The 18,797-nt window shown below is 40.2% G+C and overlaps 2 protein-coding genes across 10 annotated transcripts in view; one reads left to right on the top strand and one right to left on the bottom strand.

The window, feature by feature from the left end:
- Positions 1–18,797, bottom strand: part of GPR17 (G protein-coupled receptor 17) — a 397,229-nt gene that overhangs the window by 158,713 nt on the left and 219,719 nt on the right. The gene's annotated exons all lie outside the window — the stretch shown is intronic.
- IWS1 (interacts with SUPT6H, CTD assembly factor 1) overlaps positions 1–18,797 on the top strand; it is a 66,953-nt gene that overhangs the window by 30,022 nt on the left and 18,134 nt on the right. For 4 of the 9 annotated variants that reach the window (XM_033400149.2, XM_004276862.3, XM_049712166.1 and 1 more), the window contains 9 exons: positions 15–112; positions 1,256–1,406; positions 3,105–3,187; positions 4,654–4,783; positions 5,895–6,012; positions 8,952–9,063; positions 9,637–9,693; positions 12,708–12,819; positions 17,624–17,991. In XM_033400149.2, the coding sequence (XP_033256040.1) occupies positions 15–112; positions 1,256–1,406; positions 3,105–3,187; positions 4,654–4,783; positions 5,895–6,012; positions 8,952–9,063; positions 9,637–9,693; positions 12,708–12,819; positions 17,624–17,755 (993 nt within the window). In that variant the 3' untranslated portion in view covers positions 17,756–17,991. Of the gene's footprint in view, positions 1–14; positions 113–1,255; positions 1,407–3,104; positions 3,188–4,653; positions 4,784–5,894; positions 6,013–8,951; positions 9,078–9,636; positions 9,694–12,707; positions 12,820–17,623; positions 17,992–18,797 lie in introns of those variants that run through there. The other 5 variants (XR_007478365.1, XR_007478366.1, XR_007478367.1 and 2 more) reach the window with 2 other exon arrangements.

Below are 18,797 nucleotides of genomic sequence, written 5' to 3' on the forward strand. Positions count from 1 at the left end.
TACCCTTCCTTTAGGGTTTTAACCAAGAAGATTTGGAAGAAGAAAAAAGTGAAACGCAGGTAAAAGAAGCAGAAGATTCAGATTCTGATGATAACATAAAGAGAGGAAAACAGTAAGTTTGTTATATTTTTTAAAAAAGGACTTTATTAACGAGAACTTTAAAAATGAAGGTAGAGACTAATGAACTTTGTTTTTCTTATTTTGGTTCCTGATTAAGTGTAGGAAAGAATCTTCCATTTTTGTTCTCCCATCTACTTCTCTGTATACAGTGCTGTCCAAAAATTATTTGCTGTTGTTATTTTTCTGTCATTTGCCCTGTGCTCAGCTGTCTTAATTTGTGGGGCTATATGGTTGCCAGGCTTTTAATTTATATCTCACCAAGTAAGTTCTTCTGAAAAATAGCCTAATAAAAACTTTTTTTTTGAGAGAGAGAGAAAGCTGATTTGGGGGTCCCAGGGGGGATGTTTTAGATACAAAATATTCCTTGATTGTATTTCACATAGTTTTGTTGAGATGGTTGGAATCTATGTTCAGAAGAATCTAGTGTCATGAAAGGTGACAAACATAGACTGATTTGTTAGTTACTGTTTATAAAGATGATGCTTTAATTCCTAGTGACATGCAAGAATTAAGCTGAATGAGTTTGGCAGTACCTTTGGAAATTAAATTATAAACCATATCATTTTATTTATATGATAGAGGCAGAGAGCATATTAGCTCCTCGTTAAGTGTAAAGATTCAGATGAAAGCTACAAAGTCTTTTTGAGGCTCTTAGCAGATTTGTAGATCTCCATCTTTATCTCAGTCACATTATGTTTTGAGAGTTATACTTCTTATCACTAAAAAACAGCGGGTTTTTTTCCCCTACTTATTCTGTATAAGACAAAAATATTCAGATAATTGAAAACCACTCTTTCCCCCGGCAGAAAGGCAATGCAACTAAAACTGAACCATGGAGTGGCAGGCAAAACTTGAAATTTGAAATGTTCTTTTTCAGGCTAACACATGTAAGCATGAACATAGTGTATGAAGGTGTAGGGCTATTAGTATTTAATGTGTAACCGTTGGGAAGTTGAGCATAAAATTTATGATCACTTGTTCTTTTAAAAGCAATTTTAAAAGTACTTGCACTTTAAAAGAAAGTAGCACTTCACTGAGTTAGAATTAAGAAAGTTGGTGGTTCTTAACTGTCATAAAAGAAAACGTATATTTAAAAGGGAATTTATATTTCACTTAACTTTGGGTTACTGCTTAGCATGGACTTTCTGTCGGACTTTGAGATGATGTTGCAGCGGAAAAAGAGCATGAGTGGCAAGCGCAGGCGTAACCGTGATGGTGGTACTTTTATTAGTGATGCCGACGACGTTGTGAGCGCCATGATTGTCAAGATGAATGAAGCTGCTGAGGTGAGATAGGTCACTTCTAGCTTCATCTTTCTTTCTCCCACATAATTGATTATGTGGCCTTTTTTGTTTTGTTTGTTTGCGAGGCATGTGGGATCTTAGTTCCCAGACCAGGGATCGTACCTGCGTCCCCTGCATTGGAAGCATGGAGTCTTAACTGCTCGACTGCCAGGGAAGTCCCTGTTTTGTTTTGTTGTTTTCGCCATGCAGCTTATGAGATCTTAGTTCCCCTACCAGCGATTGATCCCAGACCCTTGGCAGGGAACGTGCAGAATCTTAACTATTGGACCACCAGGGAATTCCGGCCATTTTTTTTTTTACACTTAATCCTTGCTTAAACTACATTAAAAATACTTTGTTTTTGTTTTTTTTTTATAATAAGCATTTACTGTTCTAAATTTTAAGCATGGAAATAATTTTATTTTATTTTATTTTTTTCGGTACGAGGGCCTCTCACTGTTGTGGCGTCTCCCGTCGCGGAGCACAGGCTCCGGACGCGCAGGCTTAGCAGCCATGGCTCACGGGCCCAGCCGCTCCGCGGCATGTGGGATCTTCCCGGACCAGAGCACGAACCCGTGTCCCCTGCATCGGCAGGCGGACTCTCAACCACTGCGCCACCAGGGAAGCCCCAATAATTTTAATTTTTAAGTAGTGTGTTTTAGGAAAAAAGTGAAAAGACTAAGTATTAAGTAAAATGGGCCTTTTTAGCTGAATTGGTTTGCTGGTTTTATGGGGGAGTGATCTTGTTCTCAGGTTCTGCTAGTTTACCACAAAGTGATGTTTCTTCACATACAAAAAATTATAAACTCATATTTATTATGTTATAAACCTGTGTCATTCTTTTGTCTCTAATCAAATGATTGCATTTAACTCACTGCATTTAAAAATTCTGCTCAAATTGTAAAAATTGCCCAAGTATTATGTTTAAAAACAAGTCCTGCTCTTTTAGAGGCACTTGCTGAAGTATTTATAATCCAATGACGTGTGTCTAGGATTTGTTGCAAAATTATTCAAGGGTGAAGGGAAAAGTAGCTAGAGAGATAGCTAAATAAGACTGGCCATGTGTGTTTAATTGTTGAAATGTACATGACAGGAGTGTATTATTTTGTTTTGTATGTCTGTAGAGTTTAAAATTTTCTATAATTAAAAAAGTAGGTGGAATTCCCTGGTCACCCAGTGGTTAGGACTCTGCGCTCTCATTGCCGAGGGCCCGGGTTCGATCCCTGGTTGGGGAACTAAGATCCCATAAGCTGTGTGGCCTGGCAAAAAAAAAAAAAAAAACTAGGGAAAAAATACCCAAGCAAATACTAAAACTCTTCTTTAATAACATATTCTTTTATCTTTCTTACAGGCCCCATAGCTGCAAAATTATTCTTGATGATAAACCAAATTTTTCCATGTGTAATTTGTACCTTGAATGAACTCTGAAAACTTGATAGTTATGCCAATATTTTAAATTAAAATTGTTCCTCTCTATTTGTAGTTGTTAAAACTAGTTATTCTAATAGTTTTGTGGGTTTTGGCTCTGCAGAAAGTCTATTCTTTATGTAATTATTCTTTCTTGTAGGAAAAACTGTAGTGTCTCAGAGAAATTGCTGCTTTATTATATTTAAAGTTTAGAATTATAGTGGTTATAATTCACTATTAACAATTGCCCTTTTTTCCTTTTTTTTTTTTTTCAATCTTTTTCTTCCTGGATAGGAAGACAGACAGTTGAATAATCAAAAAAAGCCAGCACTGAAAAAATTAACATTATTACCTACTGTGGTCATGCACCTTAAGAAGTAAGTATTCTGTTTCCTTGGAAAAGTGTTTCCATTTATTTATTTACTTATTTATTTATTTATTTATTGACTACATTGGGTCTTCGTTGCTGCACGCGGGCTTTCTCTAGTTGCAGCGAGCAGGGGCTGCTCTTCATTGCGGTGTGCTTGCTTCTCATTGCCGTGACTTCTCTTGTTGCGGAGCACGGGCTGTAGGTGCGCAGGCTTTAGTAGTTGTGGCTCGCGGGCTCTAGAGCCCAGGCTCAGTAGTTGTGGCGCATGGGCTTAGCTGCTCCACGGCATGTGGGATCTTCCTGGACCAGGGATCAAACCCGTGTCCCCTACATTGGCAGGCGGATTCTTAACCACTGCGCCACCATGGAAGTCCGAAAAAGTGTTCCCTTTTAATGGAATGATATTCAAGCTATGTACTAGTATTCTAGAGAGATTAAAGAATGATTGCCTTCTGTCAACCTACAGAAAAATAATAATGAATAGAATTTCCTAGATTATTACTTCATCGCAAATTTTTCTTACACTTTGATGCATGATGCAAACAGAACAAATAGCAAACTGATATTAATGAAAGAAAAACTTGGAAACCACTTATTTTGTTCTTTATAGACTGTTTAGAGTCTGGTAAAATTGCATCTTTTTTCCCAATGTGATTGAGAACAGAGCAAAAATGCTGGGAGACTACTTGAAGCACATATTGAATAAGACTCATGTGTCCTGTTATATCATGAATTATGTCACTGGTCCTTCTGCAGGTTCTTTTCATTGGTTTGCTCACATTCCTGAGCAACTTTGATTTCTCCTTGAATTCAGCAGTAGCCTTCTTTTGATGGCTAAAGAAGTACATTAGTACACCAATGAGCCAGCCATATGGTCTAGGACTTTCTACTAGAAGATTGCTACCTCTATCCCAACAGAAAAAATTATCTGTGCCAGATTTCATATATATAATGTCATGTTCCCTGTTACCATAATTGATTCTAGTACATAAAATGGAATTTGAATATATCAGTATTCATTGGGATTTTTTTTCTGCTAGGAGAATGGTATTCTCCCTGGTGTCCTGCAAGAATAGCACAATTCTGGGTTCTGTCTTGCTTGAAACAGTTTGAGGATCACTGTTCTCATAGATAAAACATTTTTTTTTCTTAGCTGTAATAATTAAAACTCATTATTCTTACAGTCTGTACCATTCATATCAGCATTACCTTTTGCAATTTGGTGGGTTTTTTTCCTTTAACACATCATCTTTACCTATCAAGTCTGTTTGTTTCTTGAAAATAGGAACTAAATTTCATATTGGCTGTTGAAGTCTATGAATAGGTGCTCAGTAAATAATGTATATGAGTCAGTTTTTAAAAGCAGTTTTTGGAAACATCACTAAATCTGTAAGAAAATCCAAAGGAAGCTACAATAGAATCAACATTCATAGACTTGACTTTTTTTTTTTTTAATTCTTCCTCTTATTACAGGCAGGACCTTAAAGAAACATTTATTGACAGTGGTGTGATGTCTGCCATCAAAGAATGGCTCTCCCCTCTACCAGATAGGAGTTTGCCGGCACTAAAGATTCGAGAAGAGCTGTTGAAGATTCTGCAAGAGGTCAGAGGCAGATAATCTGACTTGTTTGCTCTTCATTAGTTATCTACTGTGGTTTGTATTATCATAACCTCTGTATTTTGCCATATATTTGTATATTCTCTCTGCCACAGCCTATCAGAAGAGGAGTTTTATTAGGTGTGTTTATTAGGAACATACCAAATAAAATGAGCATAAAAGGAAGGCCTTTGGGCTTCCCTGGTGGCGCAGTGGTTGAGAGTCCGCCTGCCAATGCAGGGGACACGGGTTTGTGCCCCGGTCCGGGAAGATCCCACATGCCGCGGAGCGGCTGGGCCCGTGAGCCATGGCCGCTGAGCCTGGGCATCCAGAGCCTGTGCTCCGCAACGGGAGAGGCCACAACAGTGAGAGGCCCGTGTACCACAAGAAAAAAAAAAAGGAAGGCCTTTTAAAACTTCATGTGACTGTGGTATTGAAGGAAAAAAGATCTTGGAGTAGCTCTGGTTTATCTGAGAAGAGTAGTATAGTAGTGGACATGTTGTAAGGAGGCACTTGAAGTAGAAGGAGCACCAGCTTCAGCATCAGATAAGCATGCATTTGAATCTTGATCTGGGCCACCTTTATGTGGCTGAGACACCTTGGGCAAGCTACTTAACTTCTGAAGGAATTCCCGAGGAACCTGCTACGTGCCAGGTGTTTTTTAAATATATAGGTTCATTTATTCCTCACAACAAACCTGCAAGGTAGGTGTATTATCTCCATTTTACAGATGAGGAAATTAAGACTCAGAGAAGTTAAATGTCTTGTCCAAGGTCACATAGCTAGCAGATGGCTGTGGTTGGGTTCAGACTTAGGTCTGTTTGGTTCAGAGGCCTGAGAGGACCCTTGATTTATTAAGCTGCTAACCTCTGAGGATGCTTAGTTCACACTTTCTCACACTGTTAAGTTTTACTTCAACTCAGTGGTAGTACTGAACTCTCAACTACTGATGTAAACACAAAGTATCTTTGTGTTCAGTGTCCATAGATCCTTGAAAATATAACTTTTTTGTTATTCTGTTGTGAATGAACCAGGTCTTGCAGGCCCGCTAGAGTAGATTGGCAGGACTCCCAGCTTCAGAATGATTAATATGTATGTCTGTGTTTATGTTCCCCAGCTACCTAGTGTGAGCCAGGAGACCCTGAAGCATAGTGGGATTGGACGAGCAGTGATGTATCTTTATAAACACCCCAAGGAATCAAGGTCCAACAAGGACATGGCAGGGAAATTAATCAGTATGTACATTTTACTTTTTGTTTGGTGTGTTTATGTATATACAGAGACATGTATATATAAAAGCTAACTATATTTTTACTGATTTTCATTTAAAATGAGTCAATGAAATGGAGTAGGAAAATTTTTTGATACCTTCTTATAGGTACTAAGCTTTTTTCCCTTAGACTTAAAATGCTTCTCAGTATATTTAAGTATGCTATCCAGTATATAACAAGTAAAATGATGCATTCTCTAATCATGGATCAGGAGCATGTAGAGAGAGAGGGATTAGAATGTCGGCCCTGGAGTCGGTCATACCTGGGTTCAAATCCTAGATTTACCACCTACCTTACTTCATATCCTTGGGCTAGTGATTTAAACTCTAAGCCTTGGTTTCCTCCTCTGTGAAACAGAGAATTATGTGTTTAGTTTGGGTTGTCTTAAAGAAAAAGTGAGAAGGTGTATGTAAAGCATGGTGCCTAGAATACAGTAAGTCCTCAAGAAATGTTAGCCACTGCTGCTATTGTTGTTATTTTTATAATGGTCTCCAAAGCCTTTGTGTGTTATTACTTAATAACAGCGAAATCCAGAGGAATCTAACTGAAGTTCATTTACTCAGTTGCCATATTGTTTATGAACACCACATGCGTCTTCATCATCCTCCTTAACTCTTCCTGTGCTTTGTGTTGGAAAGAAATTTTTAAACTTCAACACTAATTTGAAATAGTAACTACTTTTGTATCTGAATACAGTAGTTATTTTTCTGTTGAATGTTTAAGACTATCAAAAGCCTTTCGAGAAATTTAATTTTTTTTATAAACTAGAGAAGTATTATATCTTCGATCTTATTAATAATCTGTAGTTTATTGCTTATTAAACAATAAGCATTTGATGCTTTGATGCAGTGGTTCTCGACGTTCTTTTTGCCCTAGGCAAGAGAGAAGCAAACTGTTCCCACTGGTACCTGTCATGTACTACAGGTGATTCTGAATCCAGGGTTGGGGACAGCGGGTCAGTTTTTAAAGAGATATAGACTCCCCTGAGACTCCCTGCTTCCTTCTTAGTTTGACAACACCTGTGTTCTGTCTGTAAAGGTCCTTTCTTGTTTTGATACAATGCAGTGATAAGAACAAAGACATCAGCTGGCACCTTTGGACTTTTACTGGCTAAACAGTGCGCATGTAGTACTTTTTTGTGTGATCACCTTAGCAGCTTTCTTAGACTTAATGAAGTACAGACCCTACATCTGCACTATCAAAATGTAATTTCTAAAGATTTAGACCATTTTGACAAGTAATAAGGGAGTTGTTTTTGGTTAGAGTAAGAAAGTAGAGGAATTTCAAGATTTTCTGTTTTCAGTATTTGTAAATGATGTGACCAACAAGGGGTTAATATCCAAAATATACAAACAGCTCATGCAATTCAATATCAAAAAAAAAAAAACATTAAAAAAATGGGCAGAGGACTTAAATAGACATTTCTCCAAAGAAGATATTCAGATGGCCAACAGGCACATGAAAAGATGCTCAAATTGCTAATTATGAGAGAAATGAAAATCAAAACCACAGTGAGGTATCACCTCACACCAGTCAGAATGGCCATCATCAATAAGTCTGCAACTAATAAATGCTGGAGAGGGTGTGGAGAAAAGGGAACCCTCCTACACTATTGGTGGGAATGTAAATTGGTGCAGCCACTATGGAAAACAATATGGAAGTTCCTTAAAAAACTAAAAGTGGAACTTTCATACTATCCAGCAATTCCACTCCTGGATATATATCCAGAAAAAAAATGAAAACTCTAATTCAAAAAGGTACATGTATCCCAATGTTCATAGCAGCATTATTTATGATAGCCAAGACATGGAAGCAATCCAAATGCCCATCAACAGACAGTTGACTTAATAAGATGTGGTACATATATACAATGGAATACTACTGAGCCATAAAAAAGAATGAAATATTGCCATTTGCAGCAACATGGATGGACCTAGAGAATATTGTGCTTAGTGAAATATATATTCCACATATAAGTGATATCATATAGTACTTGTCAGACAAAGACAAGTACTATATGATATCACTTATATGTGGAATCTAGAAAATAATACAAATGAATCTGTATACAAAACAGAAACAGACATACAGACATAGAAAACAAACTTACGGTTATCAAAGGGGAGAGAGAAGTGGGGAGGAACAAATTAGGAGTATGGGATTAGCAGATACAAAATATTATACGTGAAATAGATAAGCAATAAAGATACACTGTATAGCACAGGGGATAATAACCTATAATGGAAAAAGCATCTGCCAAAAAAAGAATCACGGGCTTCCCTGGTGGCGCAGTGGTTGAGAGTCCGCCTGCCGATGCAGGGGACACGGGTTCGTGCCTCGGTCCGGGAAGATCCCACATGCCGCAGAGCGGCTAGGCCCGTGAGCCATGGCCGCTGAGCCTGCGCGTCCAGAGCCTGTGCTCCGCAACGGGAGAGGCCACAACAGTGAGAGGCCTGCGTACCGCAAAAAAAAAAAAAAAAAAAATCACTATGCTGTACACCTGAAACTAAATATTGTAAATCAACCATACTTCAATTTAAAAAAAAAAAAAAAGATTTTCTGTTTTCAAGAGACTAAATTTAGAAATTAAACTGTCTTTATGAAATAACACAGCTAGTTGATGACCTTCAAAGTGAGTTAGATATTACTTTCTTTAAGCCTCTGTGGTGATTACAGGTTTAAGTGATCTTTTTATATTGAATTTTCTGAATCAGCTGGAGCTAGTTGTGATGCTGGTATCATGCTGTGTTTATTCTACAAATGGTCCTGAAATAATGTTATCTTTAAGGAAAGAATGTTCTTAATGCCTAGAATATGACTTTACACTAGGGTATGATTATTTCAAAGAATGGTAGTAGAAATGCTACTTTATGGGCTAAATAATTAATTTTTCTCTGTTGCAGATGAATGGTCTCGGCCTATATTTGGTCTAACCTCAAACTACAAAGGAATGACAAGAGAAGAAAGGGAGCAGAGAGACCTAGAACAGATGCCTCAACGGCGAAGAATGAACAGGTAGGAGGGAACAGGTATGAATAAGTGGAGTAAACGTTATTGTTGCGATAACTCAGGGCGGGGGTTGGTAATTAAGATCATTAAGAAACCTACAAGATGGTAGGATTTTGTCTTTCCTCTGCTTGATATGTCTTGTAGTTCATGATACTTTTTAGTTTAAATGTGGTAGTGTACAGTGAAGCTCCACACCCGCTCCCCTCCCAGGCTTTTCTGGTTGGATCTGACCTCTGCCACCGTTCTGGAGGTTGCTTAGGTTGTTTCAGCCTCTTGCAGAAAAAACTTTGTCAGTCCCATTTCCAGATCCTTAAGAGAAAAAAACATTTTCGATTTGTATCAGTAAACTGGATGTAGTTGCACCCAAGATGGCAGGGTCATTACAGGTGAGTGAAACCTGGTGTGCAAATGATCATTAAAATAAGTAGTACTTTTATAATACAATATTAGGAATTATTTTCCCTGATCCAGTGTAAAGGACCTAACGGTGGTCTAAGTTTGAGATTTCATTTTGCTCTTTTTTCCTTAGTTATAAGGTCCTGACATTTCCTAATAACTCATCAATTACTTTTTTCCCAGCACTGGTGGTCAGACACCCCGAAGAGATTTGGAAAAGGTGCTGACAGGCGAGGAAAAGTAAGAGTTTTGTATTGATTTTCAATGTAGACTGTATTGGGAATGTTCTGCTTGCTGCTTTGTTTTAAGAAAAATAGCAAATGAAATGATGCTCTGTTCACATTGGCAGGGGATGATTCCTAGTGTAGTATTTATTGAATATTCACATTCTGTGGGTACCCTGGAGGTTACAAGAATATTGAGAAATAGTTCATTCAGTAAAGATTTTGTTGCTGCTTGCTATGTGCTGGACTCTCTGGTAAACTCTGAAAATACAGAATCAAACTAAAAGTAGTCCATTCTCTCAGAAAGTCTTCAGAGGGATTGTAGGCAAAGGGGAGAGCTTAAGCAAAGATGTGGGGTAAGCACGCAAGGCCTGTTTTAGGGATGGCAGGTAGTCGGGCAGTAGTATGGTGCCTGAGGTGGTGGAAGATAAGGTTGGAAATGCAGTTGTTGACCAAATTCTGAAGTGCTTTAAGTCAAGATGAGGAATTCTCACTTCTCTTTGTGGTTTCCTAGAAAGTTTTTGAGCATGGACGTGAAGTCGTCAGATTGATTTGGAATGCTTCTGCTGGTAGCACGATGTAGGATGGGTTGCAGGGCAGAGGAACTGAAGGCAGTGATACAGCTAAACTGAAACTGTAACGGAGAAGCAGAAGGATGAGGAGCCCTCGCAGGTGTGCAACTGCCAGGAGTCTGGCTGGGTGGGCGAGAAGTTGGCTAGAGTTGAAGATACCACCCAGAATTTTAAACTTAAGCAACTGAGATGATGGTATTACCCTTCACTAGAGTGGAGAGGAGGAGTAGACGTGAAAACATAGATGATGTCTGTTTTGAGCATATTAAATGTAAGGTGACTGAGATAGTCCTATAATTATCCTGTGCTTAGAACTGGAATTTGGGCTAGAGACATGGATTTGATAGTTACCTCCGTAGAAAAGATTGTTGACTCAAGAGAGTACAGAGTGGGCTTCCCTGGTGGCGCAGTGGTTGAGAGTCCGCCTGCCGATGCAGGGGACGCGGGTTCGTGCCCTGGTCCGGGAGGATCCCACATGCCGCGGAGCGGCTGGGCCCGTGAGCCATGGCTGCTGAGCCTGCACGTCTGGAGCCTGTGCTCCGCAACGGGAGAGGCCACAGCAGTGAGATGCCCGCGTACCGCAAAAAAAAAAAAAGAGAGTATAGAGTAAGAAATAAACTGAACCCTTTGAAAAGGGGTGTAGCCAGTGAAGGCCAGTGAGTAGATGTGGTCCTACACGTTGGAGGAGAACCCAGAGGAGAATGAGGCCACGCTGGAGGGGGCCATGGGGGTAGGCTTCACGGGGGTTTGTGCAGTGAGGGCTGGCAATCAGGCAGCACCCAGATCGCAAAAGGAGAACGAGAAATGAGCTAGAGGGAGCAAGTGTCGTTTGCTCGTGGACAGGTGTGCTGACAGTGGCTTCAGGGGAAAAATAAGAGTTGTGGGAGATTTTCTAGTCAGTTAATGTATATGAAAGTTTCAGTTCACGTATATGAAAGTTACAGAAGCTTGATACTAAGAATGGAGTAAACCATACAAGGGAATAGAAACAATTTCAGAATTTTTTAGCCTTCTCTTCCTCTTCTTCCCCCACCCCCGCAAATACCCACCCTCCGTTTACCACTGAGGTGGTTAGTTACCTGAAGGTTGAATGATTCGAATTCCCAGACATCAAATAGGCTTTACTTTTGAAGGATGATAGTCTTAGGTTAGTCTAGCACGATAGTTCTCAAATTTGTACATAAAAGTTACTGTATGTGATGCCATCCAGTGCTGGCAAGGATGCAGAGAAACTAGATCACTCATCCATTGCTGCGGGGTGAAATGGTACAGCTGCCCTGGAAAATAGTTCGGCAGTTTCTTGTAAGGTTGGACATGCAACCACCGTACAACCCAGCACTTGCACAAGATTCTTAGGCATTTATCCCCGAGAAATGAAAACTTATGTTTGTGCAAAAACCTGTCCATTAGTAGTACAGCTTTATTCGTAATAGTCCACAACTGGAAACAGCCCAGATGTCCTTCAGCAAGTGAATGGTTCAACAGACCATGGCATATTCATACCATAGAGTATTGCTCAGCAATTAAATGGAACAAAATATTGATAGCCGTGACAACTTGGTTGGATCCTCAAGGGCATTATGTTGAGTGGATAAAGCCAATTTCTAAACGTTACATGGTGTATTATTCCATTTATATGACATTCTTCAAATGCCAGCATTACAGAAATTAGTAGATTCATGGTCACCAGGGGCTAGGGACTGGGCAAATGGAGTAGGGAGGTGGACATGTTTACTAAAGGGCAATAGGAGGGATCCTGTGGTGGATACACGAACTTACACACATGATAAAATTGCATAGAACTAAATACACACACAGATAAATGAGTGCACGTAAAACTGGGGAAATGTAAATAAAAATTGATGGATTATAGCAACATCAGTATCCTGGTTGTAATATTGTACTATAGTTTTTGCATGTTGTTACCTTTGGGAGAGACACTGGATCTCTCTGCATTAATTCTTGCAACTGCATGTGAATCTATAATTATCTCGAACTTTTTTAAAAACAAGAAACAGACCAAAAAATTACTGTATGAGTTGCGTATGCAAAACCATGTAAACTGCTTTATGGGCATACTCAGTCCGGGGGGTCATTTTGACTCCCTGGTTTTTCACCTCACAAGTGAACACATGAGTGACTCTATTAGACCAGAGAAATTGAGATTCAGAGTCCTGATGGAGGAACCAGCCTTAGAAAGGAGAGATGCGATTATATCTGAAGCTGAGGAGAGGTGAAAAGGAGTCCTGAAAATGCAGAGGAAATTGGCTTTGAGGGGGAAGTTGAGCCATTGGTACAGCAGTGTGAGTGATGATGAGGCCATCTAAGACAGACAGCAGGATGCTGGAGCGGGTGACTTCGGGAGGGCAGAGGAGGTTTGACACAGATATGCAGCCGAATGGGATGGACCCGGGTGTGGTGGGCTACATAAGCAGCATGCTCTTCTTCCCGTTCTCAGGGCTCTTAGACCTGGAGATCCTGGATTCTGTGCCCGGGCAAGGGTCCCCATGCCCTCGAACAAGGACTATGTTGTCAGGCCCAAGTGGAATGTGGAAATGGAGTCATCCAGGGTAAGCAAGCAGGGGGACAGCAAGGTGGATCTGAAATGCAGATTACTGTTTGTCCTTTACTTCGTGTTCAATAACCGTTAACAGCTCTTAAGGTTTATCTGATTTGACGAGAGCTATTTTCTGGTCACTTATCTAGCCAGATCACTTATTGCTGATGAGGTTTACTTCAGACTTAAAGAAACATTATCAAGTTGGGAAGTTTCCTCTTATTAATCCCTTTATTTCAACTGAATCTTGAAGCCTAGAGTGTTTTGGTACAGTCGTTTTTTTTTAAGACCCTGAGAAACAAAACTCACCTGCTTCTGCAACCTACCCCTCCCTTTCTATTCAGCTGTTTTAAGTAATTCTGTTGTGAAGTGTTTATTAGGGTAGACACTTCTGCCATCACTGTAAATACTATTCGGTGATCCTCAGTAATTGCTTCTCAGTAATCTTTTTTTATTCTCCGTTCAAACTACTCTTTCTAGCCTGGTATTCTTAAAAAGGGCCTAAGCCGATTGGAAAAGCATAAGAGGCGATTTGCAGAACAGAAACGACTCAGCAAAGTGCACCGTGCTGTCAAGTTCAGCATTGAAGGCAACAGGATGCCCCTGTAGGCCTGGCCCTACCAGAGCGTGTCCGGGAGGTATCCCCAAGGAAGCATGCTCTGTGCATGGGCTTGAGTTGTCAGCAGCTAGAGTGAAAACAGTGTGTGTGTGCTTTCTTAACCAGAAAAGGCCAGGACCACTTTTAGTTCATGAAATAATGACCCTAACAGGCACTTAGTGACATTCTAGTCCTCTTGAATACTGAGAAATTGATACGGGATTCCCTTCCTAGAGACTAATAGATAATTACCTCACGACTAGGCATTTTGGTCTTTCTGACTGGTACCCTTTTTATTAAAAAGGTTTTTGTTAGGGCCTGGAATCCGAGTGGTCTCCCTTACAGGCATGTAATTGGTTAGTAACGTCTTGGTGAAAGGGAGGTGGCTTCTTTTCCTGTTGTCAGTGGCTCAATAACTGCATTTGAGGGCTCACTGCATAAAGCCTGACACTGAATATTTAGGAGATAAATTTAATTAATACATATTCAGTTCATGGTCGGAAATGAAGACGACTTTGAAACATTCATAAAGCCAGACTCACTGACCTGCTGTGCTCGGAGGTTAACGGTGGCGCCTCTGCGGCAGTGCCCTCCTGAGCATCTGTCTGAGTGTGTTGCCTTCCTTTTGTGACTCCTCCGTGACCCCTGCTTTGGCAGCTGTTTCCACAGACACACTCACCTGCCTGCCGTTTCCCTTTGTTGTTAAGCTACTATCAAAACAAAGCACACAGTCTTACTTAATGAGAATAAATAAAGGGTAGAAGAGCACTGGTTCAGTGCTAAGAATTTCTTCACCTCTACTTCCTTCCCTTTTTTCTTCCCACCCCCCCACTTTTTTAGGCCACACATCAGGGCTTGCAGGATCTCAGTTCCCTGACCAGGGATTGAACCCCGGGCCACGGCAATGAAAAACATGAAATCCTAACCACTAGGCCACTAGGGAAGTCCCCTTCCTCCCTTTTTTCTTCTTTCCATTTCCATGTCCCTTGATATCCCTCCTTCCCCCCCACCACCCCTGTTTCTCTTTACCTTTACTTTTCTCACTGTCTCTTCCATCCTTTTATTCCTCTCTTTCGTAATACATTTTCTACCCCAGCACACTATTTTGAGAATCAAGAACTATAATAGGGCAGTGAAAAACGTAATAAAAAATCCTAGTGGCCAGTCTTCTTTGGAAGGGCATGTGCCTGTCTGCTGGTGTTGCTGGTTCTGATCCCACCCTCCCTGTAGGTGATGGGGAGGTGGGCAGAGGTGGCCCAGCCTGTTGCTAGAGCAAGAGGTGGCCAGCGTGATGAGAGGGGAATTCAAGCAGAGTTCTTCTCCTTCATCCCCAACACTCCCCAGATCAAAACGGGCGGGTATTTATCTTGGCCTGTGTCTGGCTTACAGAGCTCTGTCAAAAAAAGAAAAATAATAATAAGGCATGTTTTGGGGGCTGGTAGTCCCATGTTACATTTCAGTAAATTGTCCTTAAACCACCTGACACTGTTTTCCTGTTCAAGAAGTTTCCTTACATATGCACTCAAGGCTTTCACATTGCACAGACACTAATGAGTGTTACTAGAAAACATGTTTCCCAAGAAGAAAATTGGAGTGAGTAAATGGCTTTCAAATGAAACTCTTTTTGTTTTAAATGTAATTTTTATTTTTGAAATTACGAGAGTAAATATACTAGAGAATAAACCCCATTCCCCAAGTCCTGCTCTTCCTCTGTGTAAGTCACCACTGTTAACAATTTCGATGTGTTACATGTATTTTCAGTAATGCTTTAAACTTAGTTTTTTCTGCTTACAATTGTAGAAAATTTTGAGATTATAAAGAGAAAAATCACTCACCACCCAAAAGCAATTTGATAAAATTTTTGCCTTGTTTTCTATTGATACTTTAACATAATTAAAATTATATTATATAGAATTTTGATCACTTCTCATTAAACCGCCTTATAGAGTTATCATTTGTAATGGCTGCATAATAGTCTATCATGTGAATATATAATTTGTTTATTCATTCCTCTATGGTTTCTGATTTTTCGCTTCTAAATAATGCAGTAACCTGTGCTACATTGTATGTTTATATGCTAATTTTTTCCATGGAATGCTTTTAAAATAACATTAAAATGGCACAAGCAGTGCATGTTTTTATATAAACTTTTAAATATGAAAAGCACAAATAAAATTAATGTCACTTGTAATCCCCCGCACCTTAATATTAACATTTTGGGTTATTTCTTTCCAGTCCTTTATATATGTGTACATAAACATTATTACTGGTTTGGAGAGGGTTTTGTTGGAGGTGGTGGTGTTTTTTTGTTTTTGTTTTTTAACTTTTAATCAAAATTGTGATCATACTCATTTATACCTTGTTGGGTTTGTGTTTTACTAAACATGGTAATAATTCATTTGAGTTAACATCCTTCAGTGACTTAATATTGTGTTGTAATATGATTGTACCATATTTTTTTAAGCAAACCCATCTTGCTAATCTTTTAGGCTACTTTTGGTTTTTCACTGATAAAGCAGTGCAGCATACAGCTTTACTGTCCTAAGGAAGTGGTGTAGGGTTGACAAATCAAGAGAGAAGTCATTGAATTTGACAGGCTAGGTGCTCAGTTCTGTGTGTTTTCAGGCTTGGGGTGACCAGGCATCTGCCAGATACAAGTCATACAAGCTGTAACTAGGAGTAGATCAGCGCAGCCTGGGCATGTCTCAGTTGCTGAGGCTAGAGGGTCAAATTATTAGAGAAGGTCCTGGGAGTGGACAAGGAGAAGTCCAGGCTGAGGGGTAGAGCTGCTGGGAGTTGGGCAGTTGGCAGAGATCTGAGCAGCTAAGGCTTCCGTTGTGGACTGATTGCAGCTACTAAAAATCAGGGCACATTGTCTGAAAGGAAATCAGATATTTGGGACTGTCTAGAAATCTGGGGTATTGCATGCATAGGGTGATAGTCGCATAACTTTCTCATCTGATAATGAATTTTTATGCTCCCTTAGAGTACTAGTGCCCAGGATTAAAATTGATATAAAATAATTGGAATTGGGATGTATGTAGAAAATCTAGGATGGATGATCAATGCAGCTCTTGTTCAAGAATGACTTAGAGGTCTTTGCTTATAACTGAGGTGGAAGACGAGTCCAGAGGTGAGATAAGGCTTGGGGGAGGTCTCCCCAACTCAAAAGAACTTCACCACACTGGTACCGACCCTAGAGTGTCTCCTAGTCTCCACCTTATTTTAGCATTCTTTGAATTGAGCTTCACAGGTGATTCAGTAGTAAACATCTGGGGAGAAGAATTAGAAAATCCCATCTTTTTTTAACCACTCGACAGTCGTAAAGATTGGAATTGTTAGATTACTGTAGCCAGCAAGAAGAGTTTGCCCTGATCTGACATAAATGGCAGGCCTTTTCAACATTTCTAAAAGGTGTCAATTTCTTTAAATTGCCCTTAAACATAAAGGGCAAGCAGAAAGAGATGCAAGAAGTATAAGCCCCTTGGTTCAAGAGAATTAATTTACTTTTCTTTTTGTGTCAAACTAATTGATTGCAAAGTAGTAGTAATAGCAATAATAGCTGCTTTTGTTTTGAGCGCCGATTCTGTGCTAGCCTCTGTGCTTGTATTTGTTATTATTATCTTATTCACTTCTCCCAGCAGTCCTGGAAGTAGTTCACGCAAGGGGCATCATTTGTACAGGGTTACAGAACCCTGACTAGTTTCTAATCGGAAACTAGAGTTCCAGCAAGCACCTAGCGGTTCTAACCTCATTCATTATGCTTCAGGCTTTTTCTCGATGACTTTCCTTGCCTTAGAAGATCATTATTTTTTATGCCAGCACTGTTTGAAGGTGTATGTGTCAAGCGGTCACCTCCACATTTGGTCTTTGAAAGGGAGAAGCATACAGTCAAAATGTAATCTGATGGAATAAGGGGGATTGTAGTTTCAGTTTTAACCCCCCTTTCTCTCTTCTAGCAAATTTCCGTGGACTAGAGGCAAAATTTGAAAGTAAGGCACAGATAAGAACAAAATTATTCTCCATTGAGAGAGTTTAATATGCTTTTCTAACACTGCTGTGTATACTTGCTCTGTTCCTGAGGTCACCAAAGCTTATTCCGGTTATTCCAGAGCTGGGAGCTCTTCTGTCTGCTGACTTCCAGATAAAAGAAGACGAAAGACAAAACTAAGTGTATGTGTTTCAATAATTTGCTCTTTAATTTTTACCCCACTCTTAGTTTCAGGGGACCTCCAAGAAGGGTATCAGTCGACTGGATAAACAGATGAGAAAGTTCACAGACATCAGGAAAAAAAGCAGATCTGCACACGCAGTAAAAATCAGCATCGAGGGCAATAAAATGCCCTTGTGACTGCCTGGGAGGTTCCCTATCTCTGCTCTTAAGAAATGCGCAGTGGACTCTTTGGAGAAAGATGATATTTTAAAAACTTTTTTAGTGTACCTGTAAATGATTCAGCTTGTATCAAATATTGTCATAGGACTTGCATTTCTCTCAGTTTTATTTAAAACCATTTGTTGTGCACTTTGTACAGAAGAATACTAGTCCTACTTCTATCAACTTTACACAATAAAATTCCGTTCTGGTTTTGGGGGGCTGTCTCTTCATTGTCTTCGAGGATGCATTCTCCATGGGAGTGAAAATTAGTTCTTGGTGAGTGCAGAAAAATTTTAGATATTACAGTGGTTTGTGGCCCTTCAGAGTGTAGACTGCCTAACTGTGGTGTGGTTTGTCTGGTCGTTACCCTTGGTTCCCGACCATGAGCTCCTACAACCCTTGGGATTCCTGGGTGCTAGGGACGTCTTTGTGATGCGAATGAGGTGAGTCATAGTAGACCCCTGGAGAGCTTTAGGTGGGGGCCGGTCACCAGAAAGGGCCTACCACGTAATTAGAGGGTCGGGACTTTGGGCAGGTCTCGTGGGCTGGGGGCTGGGGGGTACTGGAGATTGACGTAGTCATGTTGCCCAGTGATGTAATCAGTCGTGTCCAAATAGTGAAGCCCAGGTAAAGACTCTGGACACTGAGGTTCTGATTGGTGAACACACTAATGTGCTGAAATGGTGATGGGCCTTGATTCCACAAAGAAAGGGTGCAGAAGCTCCGTGTTTCCTCCCAGACCTCACCTCACCCTGTGTGTGTCTTCATTTGGCTGGTACTCCTCATTTGAATCCTTTACAATAAAACTAATTTTAAGCACAGTGCTTTCCTGAGTTCTGAGTCATTTTAGCAAATTCTTGAATGTGAGGGGATTGTGGGATCCCCCAAATTAGTCAGAACTAGTAACTAGTCGGTCAGAAGTGGGGATGGACTCCACTTGCAGCCATCATCTCCAGCGCAGGCAGCTCATGGAGGACTGAGCCCTTACACCTGTGGAGTCCAGCGATGACTTCAGGTG

This window comes from Orcinus orca, chromosome 7 (genome assembly GCF_937001465.1).
Source record: "Orcinus orca chromosome 7, mOrcOrc1.1, whole genome shotgun sequence".
Lineage (NCBI taxonomy): Eukaryota > Metazoa > Chordata > Mammalia > Artiodactyla > Delphinidae > Orcinus > Orcinus orca.